The sequence below is a fragment of the Indicator indicator genome, chromosome 1, assembly GCF_027791375.1.
Source record: "Indicator indicator isolate 239-I01 chromosome 1, UM_Iind_1.1, whole genome shotgun sequence".
NCBI classification, from domain to species: Eukaryota; Metazoa; Chordata; class Aves; order Piciformes; family Indicatoridae; genus Indicator; species Indicator indicator.
The window spans coordinates 22671698-22684759 of record NC_072010.1 but is presented as its reverse complement, the minus strand read 5'-3'; the positions used below and the strand labels follow the sequence as shown (position 1 = coordinate 22684759).

At 53.0% G+C, this 13062-nt stretch overlaps 1 protein-coding gene across 1 annotated transcript; it reads left to right on the top strand.

Annotated features, from left to right (window-relative positions):
- The first annotated feature begins 3865 nt into the window (after window positions 1–3865).
- Window positions 3866–7128, top strand: CDX2 (caudal type homeobox 2). The gene is made up of 3 exons (XM_054388303.1): window positions 3866–4355; window positions 6588–6733; window positions 6961–7128. Exons 1-3 carry the CDS (start codon window positions 3866–3868, stop codon window positions 7126–7128), a joined length of 804 nt encoding a protein of 267 aa, XP_054244278.1.
- Window positions 7129–13062: the final 5934 nt, after the last annotated feature.

Genomic DNA, 13062 nt, shown 5'->3' with positions numbered 1-13062 from the left:
AAAGATATGGGGTGAATCCTCATGCCATCAAAGATCCCGGCAAACGGGAACAGTAGGTGGAGGAGAGATCGCGAGGGCTTACAGGGCATTCGGCCTTTCCTGGGGCTTACGGGGACGCCTCTGACCCGGAACGGGGGTCCCGGGGGGGTGCTGCCCGTCCCGTTACTCCCCAGTCCGCCATAGCCCCGGGCCCGAGGCGACGATGAGCGCTGACTCGGAAGCGAGATGTCCGCTCCAGACCTGGGCACCAGCCTCGGCCTCCTCGGGTTCCATGGGTCCGGCGACGGGCGACGGGCAACAGGCACAGGCAGAGCGGCCAGCAGGCAGCACGGCCAGTGGGCAGTGGATACCCAGCAGGACGGGCAGCAGCGCCGTGCCCCCAACGTTTCTCATGCAATCATACCGCTGATCTGAATTCCCCCGGGCAGGCATATCCCCTCCGAAATTATCTTTCAGCTCAAGAAGTAAGGCTAGGGCTGAAGGAGGAAGGCGGGGAGCCGTCTGCCCAGGCCGGCCCCCAGAGTGAAACGGCCCTTCGGTGAGAATACAGGGGTGAGCACGGAGGGAGGAAAATGTTTTCTATAAATATTTCCCTGTAAACGGTGTTCTCGATCAGGCGCCGGTCGATTTAAGAGACGTTGGGTCGCACTTCCTCGCTCAAGATCTAACGAAATAGGTAAACCCGAAACAATCCGAAAAGACCAGGGCTTCTCTCGCTCTCTGGTCTCGGGGTCCGGTCTCGCGGTCCCCGTCCTCTCCGGGGGCTGCGTGGCAGCCGGCGGAAAGCCCCGGGACGGAAGCAGAGGGGTGGGCAGCTACCGAGACTGTCTCGGGAAACTTCCCGCCTTGGTCGCCCCTTCCAGGACCTCAAGGAGAAAAGGAGAAAAAAACACCCAACAGAGATATACCTACTCCTCAATCCCCTCGGGAAGCCCCGATCGCTGAGGAGAGAGCGTGGGGACAAATTCTGCTGTAGTCGCAATGAAAGTAATCCCGGCCAGCCCCCAAACACGCAGGCTTGGCATGTGCGCAGCTCGCGATCCACCTTATTTTAAGAAAAGGGAGTCCAGGGAATGAGCGTCCCCCATCCCAGCCGCCTGGCTGGTAGTTGCTATGGATCGGGAAGAGAGCGCGGCTGTGAAGCAGGGGGGAACACGGGCATAGCCGCCACCTCACAGCCCACCTGGGGGGGGGCACACGACTGGCAAGGCCTGGTGTCCCCAGTCCTTCCCATGCTCGAGGTACAGATGGGATCGCTGTTGGACGAAGAAATGCGAAGCTCGGGACAGGGAAGAGTGGAATGGCGCGCTCGCTGCGAATTATGTGCTGCCAGAGCTCTGTCCTGCTCCTCCGCTGGAGCCCGAGGGCTCTCAACCACTTCCGCAGCCGACAGCCCCCAGCCCTGTCAGCTCGGACTGCCGTCGAGTCTCATCCCAAAGTGCTGCCGTCTGCCTGCTGGGGATTCGTGGATTTGAGACTTTGACAGCGGTGTTTGTCAGCGGTGTGTGCCTTTTAATAGAGTGTATTCAGAATTTTGTCACTTTAATAGCCCCCTTCTCCGTTTATGGCACCATCAAATTCACATCCGCATAGATCGACTGTGTCGGTGCTTATCGGGAGAAGTGATTACATTGAAGGGACGAAGCGTTTCTTTTCCAGAGTTATATTTCAGTCTCCTGTAGCACAGAGTGCTGGGGGCTGCCAGCCTCACTCCCTCTCCCCGTTACCCCACCGGCAAGGCGTGCTGATCGGAATGGGTACGGGGACAGAAATTCTCCCCAGAGAAGACGGCTGGCAGACATACCTGCGTCCCTGCTGTTATGGTGCTGTTACCTTAGGGTCGCAACTGCGGCCGTCAGATACAGCCTGCAAAAGAAAAGTGACGGTGTGGGCGCAGGCACAGCATTGCCTGCTGTGTGCAGAGTGGGAATACCCCGTTCCTCGCAGCCGAGCGGCTCCGAGGAGGCTGCCCGTGATCTCTTCCGCGGGACCGATGCTCCTTCCTTGAGAGCTTCGTTCCCTCAAGGCCACTTACAGGGTATCCTCCCGGATATTTTGAGAGACATCACCGAATTTAGTTCCACTCGGGCAAAGCATACCTACGCGGCAGACCCACGCTCAGCAGCACCAAAGGACACAATGTAAGGAGGGGAAGGAGAGGGACACTTTCAGGGAGTGAAGTTGGGGACATCTGCAGAGATGAAATCCGCGCTTAGCTGCAAAAACGCCCTATTTCGATGACCTGGGGAAGGACAGTTCTCGGTCTGCAGAACAGCCGCTCACGGAGGACGCAAAAACACCTCTAGGACACGGCCACCCGGATCTCCTCACGGGAGCCCCGGACACGAGTGGTTGGTCACAGCACGGGGCCTGTGGGGGAACCCAGGCAAGACCCCGCCCCAAGTGCCCGGGAGCACCGATGGTGGCAGCCGTTGCCGCTCTACTCCAGCGGGAAAACGAGTGGACGCTCCCGTCCCCATCCAGTTTTGGTTTTGTTTTTGTTTTGTTTTGTTGGTTTTGTGTTTTTTTTTTTTTTTTTTTTTTTTTTTGGTGTTTTTTTTTTTTTTGGCTGCTGAAAGGTTTCCTCACTGTGTCATGGGAAGAGATGCGAATATGCAAACGTTGTGTGGTATTGTGCCCGCTCAGGGTGAAAAGTTAAAGCTTAAAAGAGACGGGGGGAAGCCGAGAGGGGGTCGCCTCTTCAAAGAGGTCTGGCCGGGCCGGGGGAGCCGGCTGAGGTTTGCCCCGAAGTCGCCCTTACAGGGACAACATTTCCAGAGGGTTTCCAAAGCGTCGAGGTGGGGAAAAGCGACTGTGAGTGGAGAGACAAGTCGCCGGGTTCCCCGCGGGGTCGGTAGCTAAGAGTACGGTCGCCGGTAAGAGTCGGATGGTTTGCCCCTTGGCGGGGGTACATGCCCTGACTCAGTACCCAGACCTCTGCGGGCGAAGAGATCCTCCGACCTCGTTCCAGCGCGGGGTACGAGGGAAGCGGGTGTTTCAGGAGAAGGCCTAAAACCCCTACCCTTCGTCCCGCCCCGTCCCCGAGGCCCAGGGTTGGACAGGAAGGGTGCACAGCTCCTGACCTCGAAGCAGTGCAAGCACACACGCGTGGGGAAGGAATTAGTGCCTTCCGAAGGGGAATTTCTCCTCTTACCTCTCTGTCATCGCCCGTGACCGAGTGGGAGCGGGTGGGAAGCACGTTGGAAAAAAGCAACAGGCCGTCGCGGTGGGGTTTGTTGCTTAAAACCACCACGACAAAATGGCTTTGTGGATTTTTAATCAAAATTCCCTCCTCTTCCGCCCCTTCTCTCCCCCAGCCTCAAGCGCGGAGAAGAGCTGGTTAAAGTGCTGCCTACAGATCGGCCGCGATACACGGCTTCCATATTCCCACCCCGCCTTTAGATCTCCCTCTCTGTCTTTTGCAAGTCTCTTGATTTCATCCTTTGAACCTCTGATTGGAGGTTAAAGTGCACCAGGTTGCAATGGAAGGAGGAAGCTCTTAAACAATAAAGGCTTGAATATTTAGCTGTGATCAGGTCGCTGCCCTCTCCTTATCTTTTTAAATGCAAATCGTCTTTTAGGGGTAGTAGCTATATACCCAGCGCCTCTCCACGTCACCTGCCTTTGGTGTGTCTGGGCCATTACTAATAGAGCCTTGTAAACAATCGTTAATCATGTAAGTGCTGCCGGCCATTGGATTCGGACCCGCAGCCGGGAGCGCAGCGCGGAGCGCAGCGCGGGGCCGCGGCCCCTCCGCCTGCCCCCTCCCCGCCCCGGGCAGCCCTTCCTCAAGCGGCAGGCGCGCCGTTGCCAGAGCCCCGAGCAGCAACAGCATGCGGAGAGCCGTCACCGGGGCCCCGCCAGCATGTACGTGAGCTACCTCCTGGAGAAGGACGGGCCCATGTACCCCGGACCGGTGCGACACTCGGGGGGACTCAACCTGGCGGCGCAGAACTTCGTGGGCGCCCCGCAGTACGCGGACTACGGCGGCTACCATGTCAACCTCGACAGCGCCCAGTCACCCGGCCCGGCCTGGCCTGCACCCTACGCTGCCCCGCTCCGCGATGACTGGGGTGCCTACGGGCAAGGGCCGCCGGCGGCCGCCGGCGCTGTCCATGGCCTCAACGGCGGGTCCCCCGCCGCCGCCATGGCCTACAGCCCCGCCGACTACCACCACCACCACCACCCGCACGCCCACCACCACGCCGGCCCCGCGCCCCACTGCTCTGCAGGGGTCATGCAGCCCCTTAACGCCGCCAACGCCGCCGCCCCTGAGCCGCTCTCCCCCAGCGGGCAGCGCCGGGGCCTCTGCGAGTGGATGAGGAAGCCGGCGCAGACCCCGCTTAGCAGCCAGGGTAAGCGCGGACCGGGGGGAGGCGAAAGGGCGGGGGGCTGCCCCACCGACCGTTCCCCTAGGGCGCCGCCGGCTCTCTGTGCTCCGGGCAGCCCGGCGGCGGGGGGGAAAAGCAACCAAAAACAGACCCGCCTGAGGGACAGTCCTTGGAATTGAGCAAACTGCGGGATTCTTCCGACAGCCTGCCTGTACTACCGAGTCGGGCCCCGGAACGGAGCCGGGCAGGCAGCGGCAGGAGGGGCTCTCCGCCGAAGAGCAACCGCTGCCGACCCCGAAGGGCTGGTGCCTATAGGTACGCTCTGGCAGGAGCAGGGCGGAATGGCCTGGAAACCGGAGGAAACGCTCTCTCTTCCTCCCGTTGCTCTGCTCGTCCACTTATAGCCACTTAGAAGATTTTTATAACCAATTATAGTCATATAAATCATCTGCTGGTGTCGCTCCGCATTTGTTTCTGAGTCACTGGGCGCCTGCCCTTCATTAAGGTCTCCGTACGGCCAGGCGTTCCGAGAGGCAGAGGCTGCCCGCCGACCCCTGCGGGTCGTGCCCTAGGCCAAGCCGGCCCGCGACGCAGGGGACGGGAGGTGAGAGGGCGTACCCCGCGTCCCCGGTGCAGGAAGCCGGCCGCGGCGTGCAGGGTGGGACGGGCCGTGGCCGGCGCCGGGCTCCCTTGTGATGTTAGTACTCCACAGACCCTCTCTTTTATTTCCCCCCCTGCATCTGCTAGGGTAGATTCATGTCCCAAACTTTGATATAGGTCTTCCATGGCCGTTGTCTCCTCTTTCTTCCTTTATTTTTTTCTTTATTCTTTTTTGTTTTGATTTGGGGTTTTTGCCTTTTTTTTTTTTTTTTTTTTTTTTTTTTTTTTTTTTTTAATCTATTGGCTGGTAAGAAAAAAATGGTGGCTACTTTGGCGGTAAATAAGGACTTTTTCTGGAATTCTTCTCTCTTCTCCTGCCTTGCCCGATGGACGACATGTTGGGCTGAGGCTCTTCTGGAGGTGCGGAGTGGGGGTCCGGCCACGCCCGCGACCGCCGCGCCTCAGGGGAAGCCCCGGCGTCCCGATGCCGGCCACTGGCACCGGCTACTCCTCGAGCTCTCCCAGGCCCGTCGCACTTCCCACAGCAGCCGTGGTGTTCCCACAGTTTGGGCTTGTGCGGTGGTGGCCGATCCCTTGTCTCCATTGAAATTCTGTCTTTGGAGCCAGTGTTTATGTTAATGTGCAGGGCTGGGGGGATGAAAGCGCCTGCCGCCATTTGTTCAGTAGTGGTAATTCAAACAGAATGTGGCTGTCATTAAGGCTTTGAGAAGGGTTTTTCTTTGATAAGATCTCCTTGTCCTGCATTGTTTGGGATTGTGTTCCCTATTCACTGGCTCTGGGGAGTTTTCTCTGATCAGGCTTGTATCTTTACAGGGTGCTTTTGTTGTGGTTTGCAGAGAGTTTACCTGAACAAAGTCAGCCTGCTAGCCATTAAGCACCTTGAGGGCAGAGACTCCCCGCCTCGGCTCCCCGGGGAACGGCAGGGCCGGGAACACAACCAGTTAAACAAGAAACCCTCAGGAGAAAGGAGGTCAGCGGCTGCGACGATGCACATTCGCCGGCCGCTTGCTGGCATTTGCCTTCGAATTTCGTTGAGTTTGGGGTTTCGGATTTTTGGGTCGTTCTTTCTTTTTAGCGCTAAAGTTGCGTGTCACGCTTCCAGGGTCAAGGAGAATTTGGTTTAGCCGCTGCCCCGACGCTGGCAGCAGGGAGAGAAGCTGGGGGGAGCCGGACCAGAGCCCCGCTGGGTCCCCAGGGTCCTGTCGGTGTTTCTTGCTTAGAAACGAAGCCGCCATGCCCTGAAGGGGCTTTCCTTTCTTTTCCCTTTCCCTTCTCTTCGTAAAAAAATTGTTTTCGATAGGGAAGGCAAAACAAAACTGAAAGCCAACAGCAAGTGCACAATGAAAGTGTCCCAAGGGCAACGCACAGGCGTCCTACAGGGCTGCGGCTGGCAACCGGGGCCAAAAGCCCACTCCTGGCTTGCCCTTGTAGCAAGGGTTTCTGCACCACGTCCCCGGGAAACTGTGGAACTCCTCCTCCCCGCTCTGTCTGCTGAGCTCAATAAAGCCCTAGGCAGGGGGAAGCAAGCAGCAAATGGGGGAGGCCTAATCTTGCTCACCCTGAACCCACAGACATCCACACTCCACCCAGGCCCGTTGACTTTGACTTTCCCAACCCCGGCCTTGTTCTCCACAGTTAAAACCAGGACAAAAGACAAGTACCGTGTCGTGTACACTGACCACCAGCGTTTGGAGCTGGAGAAGGAGTTTCACTACAGCCGCTACATCACCATCAGGAGGAAAGCTGAGCTGGCCTCCAACCTGGGGCTGTCGGAGAGGCAGGTCTGTACCTCGGGTGATGCTGTCCATGCCTGCCAAGTGTAGCTGGGTTGTTTGAGGCTGGGATGTGCAGGGACTGAGATGTATGGGGGCTGGATGCACAGGGGCTAGGATACACGGGGACTAGAATGTGTGAAAGCTGGGATACAGGACAGGAATGGTCTCCCTTGGAGGAAGAAGTTCCTGGGGACTCAGTCCACTCAATCCCCTCTTTCCCCCATTCCTGGCAGGTGAAAATCTGGTTCCAGAACAGACGGGCAAAGGAGAGGAAGATCAACAAGAAGAAGCTGCAACAGGCACAGCCTGGCGGCACGGAGCCTCTCAGCCCCAGCGCCCAGCTGCAGGGTCCCACAGCAGGGGCAGCTACTGCTGGGCTGGGCCCCGCCGCCCCGCAGTGACAGCAGCTTGGGGACATCGGCACGGGGACTGCTGGAGGTCACGGCCGCGGTGGGGCCGGGCCAGGCCAGGCCCGGAGGAGAATGGTGGGAGCAGCCCCCCACCTGCCTATGCACTACAGCACCCACAGGGCCGGCCATGTGTACAGATGTACAGTGTATGTGTCTTGTCGTCCGGGGGAAGCGTGGTCATCGCTTCGTTAATATTATTATTATGTTTGGGTGTTTTTTTTACCCTGGAGTTTATTAGATAAAAGGGGGGCACTGCCTGCCAGTCAGCCCCTGGTGAATCTCAGGGATAGGTCCAAAAGACCTTACAAATGTTGGGCTACCAATGAATTTTAACAGGAAAGAAAATTAAAGCTCTTTTTTTTATTATTTTATATTTTCTTTTTTTTTTCTAACTATCAGTATGCAAAATGTTCATCCTGCCCTAAGGGCCAGAGCAAACTAGATAAGGCACTGTTTGAATGTTCAGAAGTGAATTGCTTAATGCTAGACACTTGTAAAAGAGCCCATAAATCCTAGGGTGATAGCCATCCAGCCAGATTTATCAGCTGCAGTGCAAAGAAATTGAAAGAACGAAATCTCCTCTAAGAAAGGTGTCCTGTCACACTGGAATGAGGAGCCTTGCTTGTGTGTACAATGTCCCATTGGTTAAATTGTGTTTTCTCACCTTACAATTTTTGGCTTGTTTGGATTTTTTTTCCCCAGTTAGTCTTTTTGGTTTTATCAGCTTTACTTGGGCTTCATTGCAGCCTCACCAGGAGCAGAAACCCTCAGGAGAGCCCTCTGCTATTCCAGAACCCACCTTGCACAGGCTATGGCCCATTTCCACATGCTGGCTAGATGGTGGGGACCAAGATAGAGATGCTAAATTACTCAATTGGCTAAAATGAAAACAAGGATGTCCAGCTTATTTGGTCAAATCACTCTACCTGTTTGCTGTGTGTACTGCTTATTTATGACCAGGAGAAATCCTACTGAAGTGAGGACAGCCATGCTGCAGCCAGTGCTCAGGGCTGCATGTGGGATCAGTTCATGCGGGTCTGGGCCTCAGCAAGAATAGGAGCACTGTCCAACCCTGAACACATCACATTGTTTTCTGACCTCCCCAGTGTTTGGTCCTATGTTGTTCTGTTTTACCTATCACATTTATTTAAAATATTCTGTTTGTCTTCTTTGGGGGCACTTTGTTTTTCTCCTCGCTGATCTTTTTCTCATCTTTTTGCTGCAAGCCAAAGCTGAATGACAGCAGGATTTATGGAACTTCACAAGAAAGATTGGTTTGGCAAGGCCTGGCCCCATAGACAATGCGGCTTTCTCCACCTTGAAGAGCTTGAGAAAATGGAGAGCCCAGCCCCAAAACCTTCGTACTGGGTTTTGGCCATGTAGTTCCATGGCTTGCTGGGCCAGGGCCTAGGTGCTGACTGGCAGACTGACAGCAAATGCATGTCTACACTTGATCCAGGGCTCCTGTGCCTGGAGGAAGACCATGGTGGGAGGCAGTACATCCAATGCAGGAAATCTACTTGATTTTCTGTGTTATGCATAGTCTCTGAAGCAGGTCTTGTCAGGAGACATGGGTGCAGCACTGAGGCTCATTAATGTGGGCTTGACACACAACATGTCCTACTAGGTCCAATGTCCATGGTTCACTCTGGGTCAGAGGGAGGCAGGAGCCAGATCCATCCTTCTTTGCTTCGAAAGGGTCCTTGGGTCATTCTACAGGAGATGCTTCCCTTGGGACACCTAAAGCTGAGCAGCATCCAAACTGAGGGGCTTGGCTATGCAGCATCAGCCTTAAACCAGAAAAGACAGACATGACTGGATTAAAGAGATTTTGCAGGCACCGTAATACACTCCTTCCACTGCTCTCCTCATGAGGGCACAAGGGCTCTCACAGGGCAGCAGCCATGCTGCAACTGAGGTGAGGGCAGCCCTGGGTGGTGTCATCCCTTCGAGGATGCCTTCTGATGCCTGGGGCCACCCCTGCAGCATTGATCCCCAGCCCGGCTGCTGCCCAAGTTGCTACGCGTTGCTGTGATACGCCTGTCAATAAACCCTGTTTGGATTGTGGAGCAGAGCGCAAGGTTTGTTTGTTTAGTGGTTAGAGGTTCAAAAGTCGGCATTGTCCCACTGCAAACGAGCAAAAGTTTTTTCTCCCTAAGGAAAAGCTGACTGTGGTAAGAGGGAGGGGGAGATATAGGTGGGCCCCTTTATTTGCTTCCAGGAATAATTAATGGCAGCGTGAAAAAAGATGACCACAGAATTATGAAAGACCATCAATAGGTAAATTAATCACAAAGGATCAGGGGGCATAAGAGGTGCTGCTTGGCAGAGTTTTGTTGGCATTCACTGGCCCCTCATGAGGTTTGAGTGGCATGGAACTGGCAGAGACCAGGACTCCTCACTTCACTGGTGGCATGCAGGTGCCCCCAGCACCAGCTTTGGCATGACAACATTTGGGGTAGTTCCTGTAACCCTTCAGCAGTGTGTTCCTGTTTGGTTTTAATGCTGAAAGTGACAAAATTTCTTTCCTCTAGGACTTTTGAGAAGGGGTTCTTCACATTGAGGTGAACTGCTTGATGTCCACAAAAGTTTCCTGTCTCCAAAAAGTTTGAGACATATAATCAAACTTGACATACTGCAAACATTTTCATTTCAGATCTCTTCCCTGCTTTGTTAGTGAATGTTAATTTTCTGAGCTCTCCTCATATTCTTGACTATGATGATGCAGAACTCAGATTTCTTGGTGTAAAAAGGAACTAACTGAGCAAATTAGATCCACACCCAGTTTCAAACATTTTCTCTCTCCCATCCTCAAACAAATAAACCACCAACCTTCTGTCTTTCTTTACATTCCTCGTGAGCCGTAAAGGAGTGTAAAAAAGGCACAAACTGGATAACTTGTTTATTTGGGGTGATATTTACAGGCATCTCAGTCAGTCCAATGGACCGCAACACTAAATCAGAAGCACCATCTGGGAGAGGTGAGCTGGTTGTGGTGAACCTCTGCCCAGCCCACAGGTGTTTTCTCCTCTCACAGAACTCCCAACTGTAATCATCAGACAGCTGAACCAGACCAGAGGGACACAATGGGTCAGAGCTGCTGTGCCTTTCCTTCTTGGCAGAGGCTGGAGCAGGTATCCTCAGAAAGCCTCTGCCCTGAATGGGTAAAATCCATAAAACTAGAAGATTTGTCCCCAAAACCATCCCCTGTTCTCCCTCTCTTGACAAATTTTCCTTTCCCTGTCACCATAAAGTAACAAAGCACTTAGGATCTCTTCTCTTGGCTTAGCTCTTAAGCAAATATGAGTTTCTCAGGAAATCTGTTTGAGTTTGGGGCAAGGAAATGGCCACATGTGTCACAGCCCACCATGGAGAAAGTAGTAAGGTTCTGAGAGGACTTGGATGCCAGCCATTTAACAGAGAGCAAAGCTCTTCCTTCTGAAACTGAGGAGGTTTTGCTATGAGTGTCTTGAATCCTGCCTCCAGAGAGCTATGTGGCTGTGCAAGGCCATAGCTTTCTCTTTGCCCCTCCATCAATGGCTGTAGTAGAAGAGGAAATCCTGGAGTTTACAATTGTGTTGATAGAGCTCTGTGGGATGCAATGCTTTGTGGTCAAAACGCATGACCAATACTTGCCTTGGAACCCACTTAGGTAATGGAGCTCACAGATGATTCTCATTTTATGTTCACATGGGTGTCTAGATACAGATATGTGGCATTCAGCAGGCCCCAGTGCAATTAACCATGGGCAAAATGGTAAGATGAGTAATTTTCCTGTTGTTCCTAATTTCCTCTAATTATACTAATGTCTGTCCTAACGTAATATCTAACATAATCTAGCTAGCTGTAATAGATAATCTATCTAATATAATACCCTATCTAACCTAATGGTCAAGGTAGAGGCCTTGATTCAATTCCCCAAACTAATAGAAGTGCATCATTCCCCTTAAATTTCTTCACAGAATCACAGAATGATAGGGGTTGGAAGGGACCTTGAAAGATCCCCCCCAAAGCCCCCTTCCAGAGCAGGATCGCCTATTCCAGATCACACAGGAACACATCCAAGCAGGTTTTGAATCTCTCCAGAGAAGGAGACACCACAACCCCCCTGGGTAGCCTGTCCCAGTGATCTATCACCCTCACAGTGAAGAAATTTTTTCTCATGTTTACATGGAACTTCCTATGCCTCAACTTCAATCCGTTGCCCCTTGTCCTGTCATCATCAAGAAGAGCCTGACTCTACCCTCTTGGCACTCACCCTTTACATATTTATAAACGTTAATGAGGTCACCCCTCAGGCTCCTCTTCTCCAAGCCCCAGCTCCCTCAGTCTCTCCTTGTAGGGAAGATGTTCCACTCCCTTAATAATTTTCATGGCTCTGCACTGGACTCTTTCAAGCAGTTTCCTGTCTTTGAACTGAGGGGCCCAGATACAGCCTCACTAGGGCAGAGTAGAGGGGGAGGAGAGCCTTTCTTGACCTACTAACCACACCCCTTCTAACACTCCCCAGAATGGCATTGGCCTTCTTGGCTACAAGAGCACATTGCTGGCTCACGGTCATCCTTCCATCCACTAGGACCCCCAGATGCCTTTCCCCTTCACTGCTCTCCAACAGGTCAGTCCCTAACCCATACTGATCCATGGGGTTGTTCCTTCCCGGGTGCAGGACTCTACACTTGCCCTTGTTGAATTTCATTAAATTTCTCCCTGCCCAGCTCTCCAGCCTATCTAAGTCTGAGTGAATGGCAGCACAACCCTCTGGTGTGTCAGCCACTCCACCCAGTTTTGTGTCATCAGAAAACTTGCTGACAGTGTACTCTGTGCCCTCATCCAGGATGTTGATGAATATATCGAATAGTACTTGTCTCAGTACCAACCACTGAAGGACTCCACTAGATACAGGCCTCCAACTAGACTCCATCCTGTTGACCACAACTCTCTGATTTCTTCCCTTCAACCAGTTCTCAATTCACCTCACTACCTGATCATCCAAACACTGCCTCAGTTTAGCTGCAAGGATGCTGTGAGAGACAGTGTCAAATGCTTTACTGAAATCAAAATAAACCACATCCACTGCTCTGCCGATCATCTGTCCACCTGGCTATGTCCTCATAAAAGGCTATCAGGTTGATCAGACATGGCTTCCCCCAGGTAAAGCCATGTTAACTGCTCCTAATGACCCTCTTGTCTTTGATAGGCCTAAGGACAGCACTGAGGATAAACTGTTCCATTACCTTTCCAGGGATGGAGGTGAGGCTGACCTGTCTATAGTTACCTAGGTCCTTTTTCTTACCCTTTTTGAAGATTGGAGTGATGTTTGCCTTCCTCCAGTCCACCATGACATACAAAAGATGGTGGAGAGTGATTTGGCAATGACCTCTGCCAGCTCCCTCAGCACAGAATCACAAAGTGGTTGCGTGCTTCACAGAATCACAAGATGGTTTGTGTTGGAAGGGATATTTAAAGGTCATACAGCCCAACCCCCCTGCAGTAAGCATGGACATTTTTAGCTGGATCAGGTTGCTCAGAGCCCCATTTAGCCTGAACTTGAACGTTTCCAGGGATCTGTCACCTTTCTGGGCAACCTGTTCCAGTGCTAACACACCTTCATTGTAAAAAATGTCTTCCTTACATCTAGTCTAGATTTACTTTCTTTCAATTTAAAATTCTAAATGCTTATTTACAATGTACTGATCCCTAGCACTTGAGCTGGAGTAAAGACAACTAGACAGATGCTAAATATAATGTCTGGACGCATTATCTGCCCTTAGGGGCTCCTGCACCCAGCTGTCACAGGCAGGTTTGTAAAGAAAGAACTTCTTACAGTGCTTTGACAAAAGAAGAGAGCAAGCCAAACAGAGCACGTGGACATGTCCTGCTCTCAGCATTCTTCTTTCCTTATTCAGCCAGGTATTTTTGGTAGTT